Consider the following 19,729-nt stretch of genomic DNA (forward strand, 5'->3'; position numbering starts at 1 on the left):
ATTTCACCTTAGGAAAGTGGGCACGCGATGACAGCTTCCTTGACACCATCATGGCGATGGCCCGCCGTGCCATGGTCAGCAAGGAGAATGAGGACCTGCATGCCAAGGAGATGCACGACGAACGGCTGCCGCATTCACACAAGGCCCAGGAATCGAGGTGGAGCAACAAAATACCTTTCTGGCTGGGCTTCTGGCAGTGCAAAGCGAGCTGATTAAATCCAACAGGCCTTCAATACAAAAATTAAGAAAAACTTGTCGTTGATAAACTGTACAATGACTTGTTGGGAGGCGTGTGGTGCAGTGGTCTGGTGCGTTGGTGTTCGGATCAGGGGAGCACAGGTTCAAACCCCACTGCAGTCAGGATGTCGTTGTGTCCCTGGGCAAGACACTTCACCCCAAATTGCCTACACCTGTGACAGTTAATTTTGTATTATTGTGATTATATATATATTGCCACTGTTATTATATTGTTTTGATACTACTGACACTTATTGATCTGCTGCTGATAAATAAAAGAGAACCTACATGCACGGCACTAGCATCATGACTGTCTTTGTTTAAACCAGCAGCAGTGCAGCGGTACACAGACTAACCTGTGTGTGTGTAACGTAGTTCTTCAGGTGTGCATGCTTAACATGTATGTATTTATCACAGTAAAGATGGTATACAAAAGCTTTTTAAAGAGCTTTCAACCTCATCCCATTGTCTTTAACACACATTTAACATAATATACTCATTAATATACAAATATACAGTATGAGTACTGTTTTGATACTGACATTTAATCTTTGCACTATTGTAATTGTGTCTGTTGACTGGTAAATAAAAGAGAACCAAATGCACTGTACAAAATATCAGCTTTATTGTCAATTTACAATTTCCATGCTGTTCAGATGCCTCTCCACAACGTTGCTTCCAGGCGAATACAGAGGAGTTGAAAAGAGCCCTTGGACATTCGGAAATCTTCGATCCACTGCACATGTTGGCACCACCTCCCACCAGGCCGACGTTCTATTGTTCACCCAGAGTTCCGTAGTATTCGCATATCTGGAACACATACAAAGACACAAATTAGCCCTACATAACTCCATAAATCCTACATTAGATAGTATTAATGTGATTTAATGAACGTACCATTGCTGTTCTTTGGGCGTGATAACGGCCATCATCCTCGGCTGTACAACGGCGAAACATGTCCATAGTGTGTGATTTCGTCGTCTAATCCTTTTGTTAAGGCTTCTTAACCGCCTTCGCCTCCGACTCAGCATTTCTATTGCATTTGAATGGTCGATCTGTATTTGTATTTGTGGCTGAGTTATTGGCTTAAATAACTCCGTTACGAAGCTGTATAACACGACCACCAAAACGTCAACTCCATACCGTGTCTGAGGTCGGAAGGTAAACAGAAGCATCCAGCGGAAGCGGAAGTTTTTTTTCTTCTTCTCTCGGTTTTTTGGCGGATTGCAACTTTAAGGTGCATACCGCCACCTACTGTACTCGCCGTGAAGTTGTTTGCAGCCTGCCAGGAAAACCTAAGCAGAAGAAGAAGAAGTGACGTCAGCGGCTCATTTGCCTAATCCACCCCCAGGAACTCATTTTGGTGTGAACGCGATCTGCTTTAGTTCGTCAGAACTAAAAGAACTCTCATGAACTAAAGTTCTCAGGAACTACTGTGGGAAAAGTACTTGGTGTGAACGCGCCTATTACTCTCTCATTGAGTTACTATAGCTGGCCCTCTGTGAATGTACAGAGGGACCAACAAGCTCTCCCGTCTTCACATAACTCGCCGAGACGAAATGTAACCCTTCACATTCCAACAGAAACTGAACAGGCAGATTCGAAGGATTTATTTCTTTGGAAATGTTATTTTAAATACAATTAAATCAAGTTATTTTGGTAAAACTAATGAAAAATATAACAAAAAAAATATTAAAAAAAAAGATATTTTAAAATGTTTTTTTTGTAATGTTTTCAAATATTATTTTTTAGAATACCTCAGAGAGGTCCTAGAGGGCCCTGACAGCTCACCACTGGTGTGCAGTCATATCAATCCGCAGAAAGAAGTGTGTTAATTGAAATGTCAGCTGTGAACAACAAACATTAGTTTCTCCTTCAGAAAACAAGTAATATTTTTGGAATATTAGTTTTTATATTTGAGGAGAGCAGGAAACTGTGTATTCATGATGGCTAAACGGTCCCCAGAAAAGAAAAGAAAATAGGAACAAGAGAAGAAAGAGGTTACAAGACTGAGAGCTGGACGTCAGAGAAATCTACAGAAGAAGACAGACAGGAAGTAAACACTAACAGGAATAGCAGAAGAAGACAGACAGGAAGTAAACACTAAAGGGAACACAGTATGTGTATACAGTAAAAAAAGATTATATCATTACTATTAGTCAATAATGATTGAGGATGCCGGTCTGTCTCTGGCTGCAGATCTGTGAGGGAGCTTCCTGTTTGCTGAGCTGTCATTATCATGTTTAACTGGGTTTGAACAGCTGTTTCAGAGAGCAGATGTGACTGAGGGAGTATTACATAATCACCCCAGCAGCTGATCATCATCTGCTGCTGTGTGCTGTTCACGCATCAACAGGATGGTGTAATGGATATGTGATTTTGGCATGAATCTAAAAGATAAACAACAATCACACACAGAAATACAGTCCTCTGATGATCTAAGGAGCTGCTGAAGGAGCGATATATATAAAGAGTAGGGCTGTCAATGCATTAACGCATTAACGCACGATTAATCTGGAAACCTTAACACATTCCTCCCATAATTCCAGCATGGATTTTTACCATGAATTGCATGGGAGTGAAAAGGCAAAGAAAAGCGGAGGAACTGACAAAAGCTACATGTGTTGCACTGACTGGAGAACACTGGACGTCAGTAAGACCATCAATACCTCGGTGTAACCAAACACTGACAGACACTGACAGATTGTTCTGCTCTAACATGCTCTGTGTAGCTCACATTATACAGAGGGTCATCACTGCGGCTCTCCAATAAAGTGGCTGTCGATGCGTGGGCTACATGTCAGACTTCATTCTAATAATTCAGAATCATGTTATTAGAAATCATGGTAGATCGACATATAGGCCAACATGACCAACATACATGGCGATGTGATTGGGAAGTTTGTCCACCATTTTATTAAGGGTAAAATACTGGAACAACTACTGGTTTGACTCTCATGAAGTTTAGTACAAACTTAAAGTTCTCCACAGGATGAATTGTAATCTATTTGGTGATATTTAGACTTTTTATTCAGCTCCTCTAACAGGTATTCATTTTATCAATATTTTGGTTCAGACCAAATACCTACAAAACTAAGAACATGCTCATCAGCCTCAGGGGAACACTGTAGTAACTTAGCTGATATAATGTATGTATATACTGAATGCTGCACTGTGATAGTAATCATAGTACATATTACCTGCTAACATGTACATGTGAGCATAAGGTATGAATAGGGGTATAAATGAGTATATACAGTATGTGTGCAGCTTTTATCCGAACTACCTTAGTGTGCTGTGTTTCCATTAAAACGTACAATTCTACGCCAGCCTGAGCTCAGGGTTTATAGAAGCTTTAATAGTTACTGTGTGTGTGTGTGTTTGTTTGTGAACCAGTGTGTGTGCTCATGTAACAGTTACCTTTTAATGTGCATGTTCATGGGCAGCAGCCAGACAGTGTTTGCCAGCTCTGTGTAAACTGTGAAGAGTCCTGAGGGAGCTGCCTCATACACTTGGCATAATGTCCAGGTGAGTCTGGCACACGCTCAGGGTAACAGGCCTGTGAATGAAGCCTTTATGTGCAGAGTGCATGTTTCCAGCTTTAACACACATCTTACAGCGTGCAGAAGAACTCGCCTGAGCTTGGCTTGCATTAATGTCCCAGTCACTCTTTATGCCTTCACTGCAAGACCTTTTCTATTGATTTTCTGTATCCACCAATTGAGGAACCCATACTTATTCATCAATGAAATAAAATAATCTTTCAGGAACTAAATTATCTGTTTATCCTTAAATGGGAGAGTAATGTTTGACAAGAGTCACAACTGTCCCTGGACTACTGGTAACAAGAATATAGCTCAAACTTTATACAGTATGAACATCACCTCCAATCTCTTTCTTCATTTTAAAAAGTTCAGCTTCACCAAACTGCTCTGAAGTTTGTGAGGCATGATCTTTGCTCAGAAACCTTGATGGTCACATGACCTGCGTGTGGATGACAGATCACATGATAACAAGTGTATTAATATGGGTGACACGTTTGTTACATCCAAAGATCATCTTTGAACAGAGACCAGGGTTACAATCTCCCTCTCATAACTGATCCCTCATCATCACATGAGACTCATTCTACACAGGTCACATGACGAGTGATCGCACCATGAGCTGACTGATTATTTTGTCACACTATATTCCATACAGCTGCAAAGGGCACACTACAAAATAACAATGAAGTGGCATAAAAGCAAACAAAGCAGTGTAAATGGAGAACAGCAGGAGCAAATGTACTGTAGGACATCCTGAGGGAGCCTGAATGGACATTTAATCTGTGATCCTTCCCAGCGTTATGTCTCCATGAATGTGCTGAGAGAAAAGAGCAAAAGGAGAGAAAGTGGAGTTCCTGGTAAGTTTGGGAATCAGTCTGAAGTGTCCGGCATGTTTGCTTGCACAGAAAACATCAGTCAGGGAACCCGTCCTCTCACTGTTTGTGGACAGAAGACACAGAAAATGTGTCCAGCAGTCAGAGCACTGCAGAGTGTATCAAATACAGCCTGCTTGTTATCCTGAAGTGAGACTCTCCCACTTAAAAAAAAGCAACTCAAAATGGTTCACTGTTCACAGCCACCGCTTCTGGAGGGCAGGGTGAGATGGAGGGGGAACAACTCTCTACTGAACTCCACCATGGACATATCCTCTTACACCATCCCTGTTGGTTTGTCTGATGGGTCCGAGTAGGAACAGCGATTTCACGTCATATCGGCGGCGGACCCACAGCACTATCAGAAACGTTGCTATCAGAAACAATGTCAGTTTACATTAGCATCGCTAACACTCAGAGCTAACCTGTACTGGAGAGCATGTGTGTGAAGAAGCAGGAAATAAAAAGGAACTCACCTTGTGGTATAACCGGCAAGAGAGAAAGCCTTTGAGCTCCATACTGTTTCAGAAATAATCCTTGATAATCCATGATATGGCGTTTCATCACAGCAGTATCTGCCGGTAGAATCTCCCGCATGAGCAGACATGAGCTCATCCCCCTCCGTTTTTCTTTTTTTATCAATTCTTTTTTTTTTTTTAAAAAGCTTTAAACATAAAATCAGCACTTTTGAAACAGGAAGTGAAATAGAGGGATATGAGGCATGGCTAGAATGGGTGATCTGCTTGGTATTTTTAGCAAAACACTTCATAGACATGTTTTTTATATATTTGTATATATCTGAGACCTATGCTATTGCCTAAAAATAGCATGATAGGACCTTTAATAGTAAGTTGGTCTATTACAGCGTAGTCTAAATCACTCTGTATATTTTACACTGTGTATTCAATAGATGCTCTATAAATACAGCACATATTTTTCTACTGTTGATATGTTTTATATTTACTGTATTTCTTTATTTTTATTTTTATTATATTTCTTACTCATGCAATGCCTTGTAATGCAGCATCCATAAACTATATCTGATTTAATCTGATTTAATAAACTGTAAAGCCAATGCACAAACCTGTATATTAAATTAATTGCACATTTAGTTCCTTATCAACATGGAAGGGATTTAGACTCCAGTCTGTACTCTGGACTGGTCCACCATGAGCACACTCTCCCAACATTCTCACAACGGCAACATGGACATGAGAGTATCAGTATGACATCATGACATGCAGGAGAGTGAAACCTACTTGTGTCCCAGCTCGTGAGCTATGGTGAAGGCCAGGTTGAGTCCATTGTCCTCAGCTAACACACACTTCCTCTTGGTACTGCAGACACCCCCCAGATACGCAATACCTGTAACACAGCAACATAACAAAACAGTGAGTTTAATAAATAACACTTTCTAATTGGTGATATAAAATAACAAACTGGGTAACAGGTGTCTCTATTCACTTCTGATTAACAGGCGCTTGGATTATATATGACCCAGTAACTGTTCCCTTCACTGTATTTGATGGAGTGTCAATGGGCTATGGAAAAACTCCTAAAATGGAGTTGCATTCAGCTTACTCATGTTCTGGTCAATAATCTCCACCACTGGTATCAGAAAGTTGTAGAAGCAAAAGCAGGAGTTAACCAATCAGAGTTAAGTGTCCTACAGTATGTAGTTCCTTTGTATCGCAAACGCGAGTCGCATCTCAGGCAAACCTCAAACGGACTATAAACTGTAAACAAAAGTAATGTGCATTGAAATACTGTTCAACAATTGGTCAGACATTAAGCGGGTAAAAATGCAAATCCCGGCAATTTCTACTGTAGCCTCCTCCATGGAGCATCGGCAGGTTATTTTCATGCTGCTGTTAATCTGGAGAGCATGTCAACAGACTCTAGTGGACGGCGCATGGGATTATATAATCAGACACGTAAATACTACGCTTCCTATGTTTCGGTGGACACAAACGAACCGCACCAAGGGGTTAAAATCTCTAGGGTTCGATTCAACCGGACTATACAAGGCTGGTGTGAACGCAACCTTAGAAGCGGAGGATCTGAGTAAAAAAGTTCCAAGACATGTTTGAAGCCGACCGGCTGCTTAAATATATGTGTTAAAAAATGTTCAATCAACCTTTCAACCAGGCACTTGACACAGACACGCGTGTGTGCACACACACACCCACACACACAAACACACACACACACACTTTCTGTCGGTCTATGGCGCCTCGCGAAACCTCATTTAGATTAAGACTGTCATGAAAATGAAACAAATAATAAATAAAAAACAGATGACAGGCAGAGAAGAACAGTCTACTCAGCCAACCCAGCAAACACACGTATCACTTCACTGTCTGGTGAAATGAATGAAGCTTCAGGATTCAGGTTCAGTTCGATTAGAGCTGGTCGGAAGAAACAGAGGATCAGCTGGATGTTCGCCTCTTAGATAAACCTCAGAGTGGAGATGATATAGACTTTAGGTTCAATTTAATCGACGTTCCTGTTTTGTCACAAATCTGTCAGTGTGGGTCATTATAAAGCTCCAGTGACTGCAAATACGAAGCTGAGAGTTAGCTAAAAGAGTTTGTCAGTAGTGGCCAAAGATCCATTTGTCTTCGTTAGTTTTCTGAGTGACTGGCGTCTATCTCCTATGTAGGGCGGTGAAACGGTGGGTTACGTATTGTAACCCTAGTTCTATAAGCACAGCCCTCTACTGGACTCTATGGGTACTACTCTCATCAATGATACACGAGCGTTCACACACTGAAGTTGTATAAACGTAGCCGGCCAATCAGGGCGAGCCTACCTGAATGCGCGCGCAGCTCACAGTATATAAGGCGGCTACGCCTCCTGACTGTCACCCTACACCCTCTTCAGCGAGCGGCATAGGAAAGACAGGGCCCCTAGGTAGAGGGCGGAGCTTGTGCTTATAGAACTAGGGTTACAATCATAGACTGTATATATAAATGGACGTAGTGTCCGTGACGTCACCCATAGGATTCTGCAGACTTGCCGAGAAGCCCTTAGTAGGCGGAGTCGGCCACTAACGGCTCGACAGCGACGTCAGAGTCTAACTCCCGCCTGCTCCAAATAAGGGCAAAGAGGCGGAGCCGAGGCGGGACCTGCTGCCTCCGAACTGGAAGTAAACAGAGCTAGCTCAGGCTAAGAAGCTAAGCTAACATGAAATACATGCATACCAAGTTACTGCGTGGCACTTTGGTTTTGATAAAACAGTGTAGTTCCCCTATATAAACGTTACATTCATAATCAAACGAGACACTCTGCAAGAGAATTAGCTATTTTTTGTTATTCTTAATGCTTGTCATCACGTTAATAAAATAAAAGAAGTACCGATACATAGCAGAACAATTGTGGCGATGTTCAGCTTAATAAGCCTTGTTCAACATAATTTATTTAGCTAATACTACAGCGGGCTGCAGGCGAACCAAGTCCGCGTTTTGCTGCATTCCTTGATCTCCAGTTATAACGCCGGACTCCACCGCCCGGAGCTAACGGAGCCGAAGGGGGCTCCGGGACGCCGGCTGGAGCTGGACGCCGGCTGGAGCTAGCCCCCTGCGGCTCCGTTAGCTCCGGCGGCCACCACTGGGATAATTGGGTCCCCTTTTAACATTTGCTCCCGTTTAGCATTATGGGCGTCATAGCCATATACTATAAAAGTCTTACCCAAGGCTGAATCATAAACGAAACTGTATATATATATATATGTATACATGTATAAAGGGTTACGTCCTTAGCTGGCTAATAAGCTACATAACAAGCTAAGCTAACAAGCACACAAACACCTGGTAACGGGGTTAACATGTATAATATTATCATTTTAGACTTCTTGGAAGTTCTGTTACTACATTCAAGCGCACAGCACGACATTTGAATTGTCTGGTATTTGTAACAATATTCCCTAAAAGGCACAATCACCACGAACACGGCTAAAGGGTCAAGTACAGTAACTACAACTAACTAACGTTGTAGCCAAGCAGACAAGTTGCTGTTAGCTGACAGTGAGGCAAAAACTTTAAGACCTAATATAAATAAAAGGGTCGCGTTAGAAAACAATTCACTCACAGATTCATAATCATGAAGGTGGAATCTAACTATATCTATAATAATATTTATTGCATCCAGGGGTAGAAACATGTTTTTTTCTGCTGTAAAATTGGGCATTTTAACATGGGGGTCTATGGAAATTGCTCCTTTCTGCAGTCATCGCCGATCGGCCAATATATGAACTGCAGTTTGTGGCACTTCCGTATTGGCGTCCCGGCTCTTCCCCAGAGTTTGCCGCTTGGTTACAATACGTAACCCACCGTTCTATCTCACACAGGCTCCACCCTCTACTGGACTCTATGGGTACAGTGGGTGGAGCCCCGATGGATAAACGCCCTGTCGTCCCACAACATCGACCCACCACACTGCCCCTGACCGGCCTTTGGCTAACAGCCACCACACCCCAACTTCCTCTCACCCGGTTGAGACCGTGGAAAAGTCGGGGCCACAGCTTACTTGGCTGGGTAGAGCCTAATTGGTCTGAATAAGCCCATAGCTCCACCCTGCAGGTGCCAGCGTAAGTGACTACACATGTGTACACACTTACCCTGTGAAGGGTTCAGGAGGCGCTATCCCAGCTCAATATGGAGCAATCTACAGTAACCAATTCACCTAGCCTGCATGTCTTTGGGCTCCTGGAGGAAAACCTCACTGACACAGTGAGAACATGCACACTCCACAGAGAAAGGCCCAGCTGTCTGTGGACTGGAGCGAAGGAAAGAAGCCCGCCCTGGAAAATATACCAACATTGTGTTTTGAGAAAGACCGTGGCACTTTTGGGAATTTAGAGCTGAGATTTTGTCAAGCTAGCATTAGTGCTACTACATCTTACAACACTAAAAAAGCAACTTATGCTGCGTTCACACCGGACGCGATGCGATGTTTGGGGGCGGCGCGATTACATGTAAAGTCAATGCAGAGATGCGGACAGACGCGAATTCGCTCCGACGGCGCGCATGAAGCGGTGGACGCGGCGCGAATCACGCGATTGAGGCGATTGAACGGTGCCGCGTCAAACGCGAGTTCAATTTTTTCAACTCGAGCGTCAAATTCACGTGACGCGTTCTCGCGGAAGCCAATCAGCGGTGAGGATCTCAGCCTGCCGTCACTGACGTTCAACCAAACAACATCAGCCGTTAGCTGTTAGCAGTTAGCACACAGAGCTCACAGCTCCTCATATCTGTTCAGAAACTAGACAAAAGTTAAACAAGTACAAACCACAGACTGTCTGTGTCATGGTGAATACAGTCGCTGGTTTATTTATGTCTGTAGGCCGTTGTTATGAGTGTGGAATGAGCCTATACAACGTTAGCTTAGCCTGGTCGACCCGATCTTCATTCAGAAAACAAGCATTTTAAAAGGTGTTTTGCCTGCCGTCTTGTCTGCAGACTTGTCAAAGCATTAATTCATGGTTGTTACTAACCGGTATCAGTATGTTGTTACTTCGGCATCATTTAGAAACGTGTATTACAATTTAATCACGGTAAAATATGTTCATTTGTTGTAGTTGTAGCTCCCGAGCCAGCGCGTCTTGTTTGAATGATGCGAGTAAACACAGCTGGCAGCCGCGGTGAAACTCCAGCGTTTAGAGCGATGCGATAGGAGCGATTAGAGCGAAGCGAATATTCGCATCGCGTCCGGTGTGAACGCAGCATTACAGTTCCTTTAGCTTTGAAAACTACAGGCTTCCCTGCCAATGCCACTCAGATCCGCTGAAAAGGGTGCATAGACGATGGAGGGGTGGTGAAGTGACCCTTTTCTTAATGTAACTTTTAGCCATGCTCCGAACAAACTTATTGTGACTTAAAAGCTAGGTTAGACAAGCTAAGAACAATACGTTTAACAATGGTAATAGTAGTTTGACAAGATGCAAACCTGGCGAGCTAGTTAGCTACCTTAACTCTGACAACAGACCAGACACTACGCTCATTCCTCTACATCTGACATCATCAAACATTCCAAAGGTTCCCAATCTGAAAACAGAAAAGCATCCTTCTGTACATGGAAACACAGAGTGGAGTTAACCAAGGCCAACATTTTGGCGAAACCACTTTGAAAACAGGTTCAGACAAACATAGCACTATGAGAAAAAAGACAGGGGTTGCAGTCGAATTGTCAATTTTGCTTAGGAATTCCTTATGATAATAATAATAATACATTTGATTTATATAGCACACTTTAAAGACAACGTCATCTCAAGGTGCTTCACAAAGCTATAAGGAACAATAAGTAAAAAGTTATCTAAAGGAGCATATTGAATAAAATATGGCAATATAAAAATAAATAAAATAAAAGGTTAAGAGCATAAGAGGTTTTAAAAATAAAAAAAATAATAAAGTAAAGGACAGTCAGTAAAATGCGGTGTGGAACAGGTGGGTCTTGAGGCATTTCCTAAAAACTGAGAGTGATGCTGAGGTCCGTATGTTCTCTGGAAGCTGATTCCACAGACGTGGACCCAGGGAGGAGAAAGCACGGTTTCCCATGGTGACCAGTTTTGTCCGCGGGACAGCCAGGAGATTGGAGCTGGCTGACCTGAGTGTGCGTGAGGTATGTGAATGTTTTCTGATTAGCAGTTCCTGTAGGTAGGTGGGGCCAGTGTGGTTGATGGCGTTGAAGACCATAATGAGGACTTGGTAGTTGATCCGGTGGGTTATGAAGGGAAATGATGATGAGGTGGCAGCCATGATGAGAGCTGATCGGATTCTCTAGATCAGGGATGGGCAACTTGGATGGTGGTGGGGGCCACAGATTCACTTGGAACACACACACACACAAATTCCATGTGTTGTATGTAATTATTAACAAATATACTAAGTCTGACATCTTCATTGACATTTTACAATCTTTCAGGGAACATCCTCTAATAAGCTCACTAAACAAATATCAGTTCACAGATAATAATAATAATAATAAATTCAATTTATAAAGCACCTTTCATTGCTAACAGCAATCCCAAGGTGCTACAGGAGGCATAATAAAAACAAACAAATGACAGAAATGTTATTTAATTTTTACAAGTGGCATGTTTGTATTGAACAGGTTATTTAACAGTGGAATAAAACTATTTTAAACTATTGGAAAGCACGGAAAATGCGTGTGCATTGAGATCAACCATTCAGATGACATAAACATGAAGAACACTAACCCAGACATTAGTTGTCTAACTTGAACCTAAGACACTTATAGCCTGTCTGCATTCCCCTTATTCCACAATAAGGGGAATGTCAACACAGACACCTTTCAACCCGCACTCTGCTGTTCCTCAGCGCCGCTCCCCCTCCCTCCCGCTGAAATTATGAATGAAAAGCGTATAATCATAGGTAACACGGCAGGGTCCGTGACAGTTTGTTTTCATCTGATTTCAAATAAACAAAGAATATTAAACTTGTTTCGCCAAATTCAGGTGATAAATACAACCTTTAAGCTTGTAAAGGCATAATTACAAGCGGTAACTTAACGTCACAGCAGGCATAACAACAGCCGGTGTTTCTTGTGAGTGTTTCCCCGGGAAACACACACAATACACACAAACAGATTATTTTGCGGTATTTGGCTCCCGAACGAAATCATGTACACAGCTCGCGACGTAACTAGGAGTCTAGTGGACGGTATCAGTACTACAAGTAAAACAATTACAAATATATATATTTCTTTTAATTAATTACGTTGTTTATAAATTAATCTGAGGGCCCGCAAAAAGAGGAGGTGCTCTAGATGATAGAAAAGGAGCTTTGAAACCTCCTTTATAACCTCCTACAGCTTAGGAAACACTGGACCTTCCTTAATGAAGGGAGAGGAGAACATGCTGTCCCACAATACCTTTCGGCCACAACATTTAACGTGAAGCACCATCCGGCCGTTCCTGGAAACAACCGGTTGTGACTGAGAAACGCAGATCATGTAAGTTAAGTCGCTTATTCCGCATTCTATAACTTATGCCGTAACTTGCCAAAGTGCTTATATGTTTTGAACTTTCAACACTATAATAAATCATATGAAACTGACTGAGAATAAGAGTTTTTACTAATGAATTACTCAGGCAGGCCACTTTGTTTGCATTAACTTTACAAGACAGAGTCACTTTATGCCACACACACACACACACACACACACACACACACACACACAACACACACACAACACACACACACACACACACACACACACACACCAGAGTTCCCGTTAGAATATTTTTTCGCCGAACAACATGTCCGTTAAAGTTGAAATCTTCCGGACAAAAGTAGAAAAGTGTCTTCTTTGTTATTTATTGAGCTTTAAAACAAATTGATATGATTCGATATTAAACAAACTAATTATAGTAGATTAATTAACTATTCAAACGTGTACAGTAATTTACAATAACACAGGAATAATAAACGGAGCGCTCTCCCCCTCTCCTGACAACACGCCAGTATCATGCAGCTCGCGGATCCAGTAATGAGTAACCCGACAGTAAAACTAAACATATCTATAACTAGTTTAGGTAGTTTGAGAGGTAATTCAAATAGCTACGTGATATTCTAACCTGAAGTGTGTGTTTTGTTCCGCTCACCGCTGCATGTGATCATGCAGAGCTGCGTGTCGACTCGTCAGCAGCAGCTGATCACTCTCTCCCGTCAGATTAGACTTCACTCGCATTTATGTCCATATCGATCAGATCTAGCTAGTTCTAGCTAATGATATGACTACCTGCTTATCAAGACACCTAAACAATAAGCGTCGCTATGCAACCGGGTGAGGCCACAAAGTATAGCGCAGCATTATGCATTTGTTTACATGCCCACCGGAACCCCGAGGCATTACCAACAGATCAACGCACAATCAACCAGAGATGGGACCAAGTCATTGTTTTGCAAGTCCGAGTCAAGTCTCAAGTCTTTGCGCTCAAGTCCGAGTCAAGTCTCAAGTCTTTGCGCTCAAGTCCAAGTCAAGTCTCAAGTCAGGATGGGCAAGTTCAAGTCAAGTCCAAGTCCTAAACTTTGACAAAACAAGTCTTAAACAAGTCCTTATGTGCTTTTCAACAAATGTAATGACATCGATCAACAGAATAATACTTAATAATCAAACTGCTCTTATTAGTCACATTAATCATTTAATAATCTTTTTTCTCTCTGCTGGTAAAGTAACGTGTTTTCTTCTATTGTAAGAGGGACCAGTAAGGTTAGGCTACCGTGACGGTTTGATTCAGAAGGAGTTTAATGTATAAGATCCCTGATGTTGAGGTAACCAGAATGTTTATTTCCACTGTGTACATGTTATAAGGGACCCACAATCTATCTTTATGCAAGGGATAATGTGGCAGCGAGGCGGTCTCTATGGGGAAGAGAACACCTGAATCTAGATCCCTCTGCAGGTGGTACTTTAAGTATAATTTGATGCTAATACTTTTGTACTTTTACTTGTAACATTTTGAATGCAGGATCTTTTATTGTAACCGAGTATTCCTACACTCTGGTACTTTTACTCAAGTACAAGATCTGAACTTCTCCCACCTCTGACAATAAATCAAAGTGGTTACCAAAAGAAAAACCCTGCTCTGAAGGTTATTTTCATTTTACAAATCCTGCACTCAGCTCTGCTTTCTCCAAAATCATTGAAATGCAGCCAGATGCTGCTTCTTTTTCCGGTTTTCGCTAATTTCTTGACTTTTTCCGACGCGCTTGCATTTAAATCCGTCTCCCCGTCGCTCTGTGTAGCTGGCCTGTACCACTACACCTGCTGTCTTTGGAGTGTCTGCCCCCCACCCTTCTTTCACATAATGGTATGATCCTAGTGTGTCCTCGCATATGATTGGCCGCATGGTGGCTCAGCAAAATAAAGTCCCGCCCCTGCCTGCATGGATTCTCAGCAAGAGTTGGCAGCGGGCTGAAGATTCTCCTCTCCCCGACGGGAGTCTGCTCTTCTAGCGGCATCTCGCGATCGGCGTGTTGGAGACCCCTGAATTAAATTATCAAGTCACCTCAAGTCAGAAGGCTCAAGTCCAAGTCAAGTCCCGAGTCATGAGTGTTCAAGTCCAAGTCGAGTCGCAAGTGTTTTGTGATTTTGTCAAGTCGAGTCCAAAGTCATCAAATTGGTGACTCGAGTCTGAATCGAGTCCAAGTCATGTGACTCGAGTCCACACCTCTGCAATCAACCCATACAGGACATCTCTTTCTTCCACATTAAGTGTTAGACATTAGAATGGACTATTCTTGTCTGTCACATACTCTTTTGTCTGTCACATACCTCTTCTTGTCTGTCACATAAGTGTCTATACATTGTCTGCAACTGAAGCGGTATTGCGCTATAAGGGAAATTATTTTTGACTCCGGAACATTTTGACCGGAGAGATTTAGATTTGCCGGTCTTCAGCACTATTTTTACGGTCATAGTCCAGTAATTACCGGCAACGGAACTCTGACATACACACCACACACACACACACACACACACAACCACACACACAACACAAACTAACACACACACACATCACACACACACACAACACACACACACCACACACCACACACACTACACACACACCACCACACACTTATATTTAATTTATGTCATTGAATGACATTGGGAAATTACACGTGTTTGCTCCAGTAGTTAGCTTAATAGTTTTTTATGTTAAATATCTGCAATCGCATCCCCCTTGAACGTTATATAACTATAGTTTTAGAGTGGCCTATTCAGTTGATCTAAAGATAACATGCTGATCATTTTCCACCGTGAATCTATTGGTTTAAGAGTGGGTGAACTTATTCCACCTAGATGTTCTTTGGTTACTAAAGCATTCATTACAATAATCAAACACAAATTTGTGTATGGGCATTTAATAAGAAGCAAATAAAACATAGTGCTAAGTAAGCAGCTTTTATTATAATGAATGGGAATCTGAGCTTTAAAAGTCCCCCTAAATCGCCCGGATGCAAGTCCTAGGAAGCCTTAATACAGGCCCCTATAAAGCCCATGTGAATAAACAAAGTTGTGTGTTATTGTGAGTGGTGACGCTCCGCAGTGAGGGTCCACAGATGTGGCTCAGATTTTTTGCAGCCATCAAAGATCCAGTGAAGCAGCACTTCTGAGGCTGAAGCCCCCCACACAAAGAGCTGGATCCTCAGCGCGGGGGGTTATCAGCGCTGGGCTTTGACCCGGGTGTTAGGGGGCGCAAACTGGTGATCAAACAGTGATGCCGGACAGCCTCAAAGAGCCCCCAAAGCCCCGGTCAGGCCTCCGGACCCCTCAGCTGTGCCGTCCACCCAGCAGCTTCAGCCGGCCATTTATTTTAGGCCTAATTAGCCGTTACAACATGAAGGGCTTTCTATTGATCCGCTGAATCCTCACAGGCGAAGCTCCGTGTGCTGACAACCTCAGGCCTGAGTCAGACGCTTTGTTCACCCTCACACCCACAACACACACACACACACACACACACACACACACACACACACACACACACACACACCACAACACACACACACACACCCACCCACACACACACATCACAACCCCCCCCCCCCCCCACACACAACACACACACACACACACACACACACACACGGCACTGTAGATGTGGTTGTAAAGCACCCTGACCACCTCATAAAGACGTTTGATCTTTAGCTCTGGGTCACAGATACTGTATGTCATGTGTACCACAGAAACACACAGATACACTCATTCAGTTAACAATCACTGAAAAATGTCCCAAACCACATGCCTACCAGCATACTCACTTAATTTACTGTCAGAACAACAATATTTATCATGGAGTAACTCATTTACTGGACTCATTCTGTACTTTTTGTAATTTACAAGAAGAAAGTATTTGCCATTTATTCTTTGAATGTATGTATTGTAGAATGTTTTGGTATGAGGTAGAATATAGTATATTTTTTAAGGAAAACGACATTTTTACATGCTTCAGAGGTAATAGTATGGGTGCAGATTTATAATCTTTTTTACAGTTAATACTATTTTTAGGGAACTTTCATATTCATAAAAAGAGATGGGCTGACTCCAAACCTAATTTGAACATTTTTACCGAGAAATAAAACAATATAGTAGCACTATTAAAAACATTATGAATAAAAAGGCAATCAAAACGAATTGTGAATTTAACTGCCTTTTTTTATTTATTTACTTTCTGTCATGTTGTATTACTTTATATGTCTATCTCTAATAAACCCCTGACAAAATATATGATGTTCATATATCAAAATCAAAAACAAATGTACTGGGGCTCTGTCCCTGCTGCAGTGGACCCAGGTTCAAATCCAGCCTACAGTCCTTTACCCGTGTCATCCCCTCTATCTCCCCCCCCCTTTCAAATCCATCTAAACTAGCCTAAAAAATAAATGGAGAAAACAATATCAGTTGCTAGTTCTTTGCCTGATAACCTGTGAGGATGCCTAACATTTTATACAGAGATTAATTGAATTCTACATGGCATTAAATAAACTAGAGTATGCACGTTCCCTCTATCTGTTCCTCTACACCAGCACACACGTTTTTTGTTTTATCTCTCTTTCTCTCTGATTATTGTTTATTACGTGATCCGGATGAAAGAATGTACAAACAATGCCAGGTGACAACTTAAACCTTGTGGGTCCTCAGAAAACGAACCAATGCTTACCAGTGTTTTTGACTAACTAAGTACATTTACTCAAGTATTGTACTTAAGAACAATATTGAGGTACTTGTACTTTACTTCATTATTTCCATTTATGTTACTTTGTACTTCTACTCCACTTCAGTTCAGAGGTACATGGTGTACTTTTACTCCACTACATGTATTTAATACCTTTAGTTACTTCACAGATGTGGATGAATGATGTGAAATCTAATCAAGTGTTAAATCAGACTTTAGTTCCACCTGGAGTAAATCCACAAGCTACCCTGCAGTATACAAAGTCATTCAAACTAGCTGCACCTTTACCAGCTTTGAGAACACTTTCATGATCAATCATTATAAAACATATCATATATATTATTCTGAAATGGACCAATCTGCACAATCACTACTTTTACTGTCGCTACTTGAACTATATTTTGATGATAATACTTTTCTACTTTTACTTGAGGAACATTTTGAATGCATGACTTTTACTGTAACAGAGTATTCCTACACTCTGGTACTTCTACTTAGGTACAAGATCTGAGTACTTCTCCCACCTCTGCCCCTGGCCGTGTGTGTGTGTGTGTGTGTGTGTGTGTGTGTGTGTGTGTGTGTGTGTGTGTGTGTGTGTGTGGTGTGTGTGTGTGTGTGTGTGTGTGTGTGTGTGTGTGTGTGTGTGTGTGTGTGTGTGTGTGTGTGTGTGTGTGTGTGTTTGAGGGCTTTTTTCGACCTGAAAAAGCTTGAGATAGGATGAACAGGGAGTGTGGGTGGCAGGGTTTGAAGCAGGACTTTTCTGAGTGTGTGATCGCAGTGAGGCTCAGAGCGGGTCACACACTGCGCAGGGAGATTAGCAGGTTGAGAGTATTACGGGGTGGGGTGGGGCAGCTCGCCTCACTGCACACATGCACTGGGCACTTCCATTACCTCATAGCTATGTTCATGCTGATAATACTGTTTGTGATTAGGTAAGGGTAAAGTGCCCATGGTAAGACTGAGATATAGAGCCAATCAGAGGTCCTCTTTGTATTCATAGTCACACCAAAACACAACTAGTTTTCTGATTCTATGAAAGAACTGCCAGTGGATCCATAATCCATGATTCCAAAAGTATTAATGAAAGGTAAGGTACTGGGCCTAAGCTTCACTTTTGATCCTACCACTTTGTGTACTGGGTCTACTGCCCAGTGATATGACAGATAGAAATGTGATTTTCTTAGTAAGAATTCTACTTTTAATTGCAAAAAAATGGCAATAGTTTCTTGGCTGAAGCCATGGCCCACCAGCATGGTTCATTGAAGAAACAGGTTAAAAAAATGTATTTCATGGAGAAAATCACAGCAAGACTACAGCTGAAACAGATAGGTTTGATGAAAGATGTTCGCAATTAATGCAGGCTACACCAGAGCTCAAGCAGCACCTATTTATTTCTTTTATTTTCTTTCTTTATTATTCACTGCACGTGTACATGTGTCATCTGGAGTGTAAAACACAGTTCAGGTATCATAGGGTCATGTTGATGGGAATGACAGTATCCGTACTGTGTTGTTAATGTTTGTACAATATGAAGATTGATAACATCAAGTTCAATTTATGTCTTTGTGGTATCCATCGAGGACACGAATGATTATATCTCATGTACAAAAGGTGCAGTTATGTAAGCATCTCCACATGTGGTTTTTTTATGTGTCTGTAACAAATTGTTAAAAAATAAATGAAAGGAAGACAATTTGTTTGAGAAACTTCTAGTTTCCAAAGATGCCAAACCATAGTATGACATGATAGATTAAAAATAATCAAATTTAAATGTCTATGATCTCCAGATGGATAAGATTCTCCGACAGCTGCAGCATCACTTTAACTCCATGCAATGTGTTTGTTCTCCGTTACGGAATGTTAAAAACACGAGTTATGTTGGAAGAAATGGTGCACAACTAAACACACAGTTACAGCTTCCAAGAAGAAAGACATTAGCAGCATACAACTGCCTAAAACACAACAGACACTTGAGGCTAAGACAGCTGTCCCGCAGTAAATCCTGCCTTTGTGAAGGGTATAATGTTCAGTTTTTGTTGAGACTGTTTTAGAAGTAGTTCAGAGGCTACAGTTTGCGAGGCTGTTGAACTGTAATGAACTATTCAAAGCAGGGTCTGGTTGTTAGGCAAACCCTCAAATGGTCTGCTCATAACCATCATGAGTGTTGTTTGTTAAAAAAGTTCAATGCTGTTTTTATAGAGCCACAAATTCCACAGAGGGACGATGTTGATTATGATGGGTGGATGGGTATGTAAATGCTAAATACTTGTCATAGCTTGTTGAAGGTTAATTGTTTGAGTTCAGTGGAGTGTTTGAATAGTTTGTATCACTGGCTGATTTTATCATTGAGACAGTTTTTAATTTGTGAGCAG

General features: G+C 41.7%; 1 protein-coding gene across 1 annotated transcript in view; it reads right to left on the reverse strand.

The window, feature by feature from the left end:
- The window catches only part of adamts17 (ADAM metallopeptidase with thrombospondin type 1 motif, 17), a 151,127-nt gene that overhangs the window by 38,015 nt on the left and 93,383 nt on the right, over positions 1-19,729 (reverse strand). Inside the window, 1 exon segment of the mRNA XM_034127319.1 lies at positions 5,914-6,019. Within this exon segment, the coding sequence (XP_033983210.1) occupies positions 5,914-6,019 (106 nt within the window).

This window comes from Trematomus bernacchii, unplaced genomic scaffold (assembly GCF_902827165.1).
Source record: "Trematomus bernacchii unplaced genomic scaffold, fTreBer1.1, whole genome shotgun sequence".
Classification (NCBI taxonomy): Eukaryota; Metazoa; Chordata; class Actinopteri; order Perciformes; family Nototheniidae; genus Trematomus; species Trematomus bernacchii.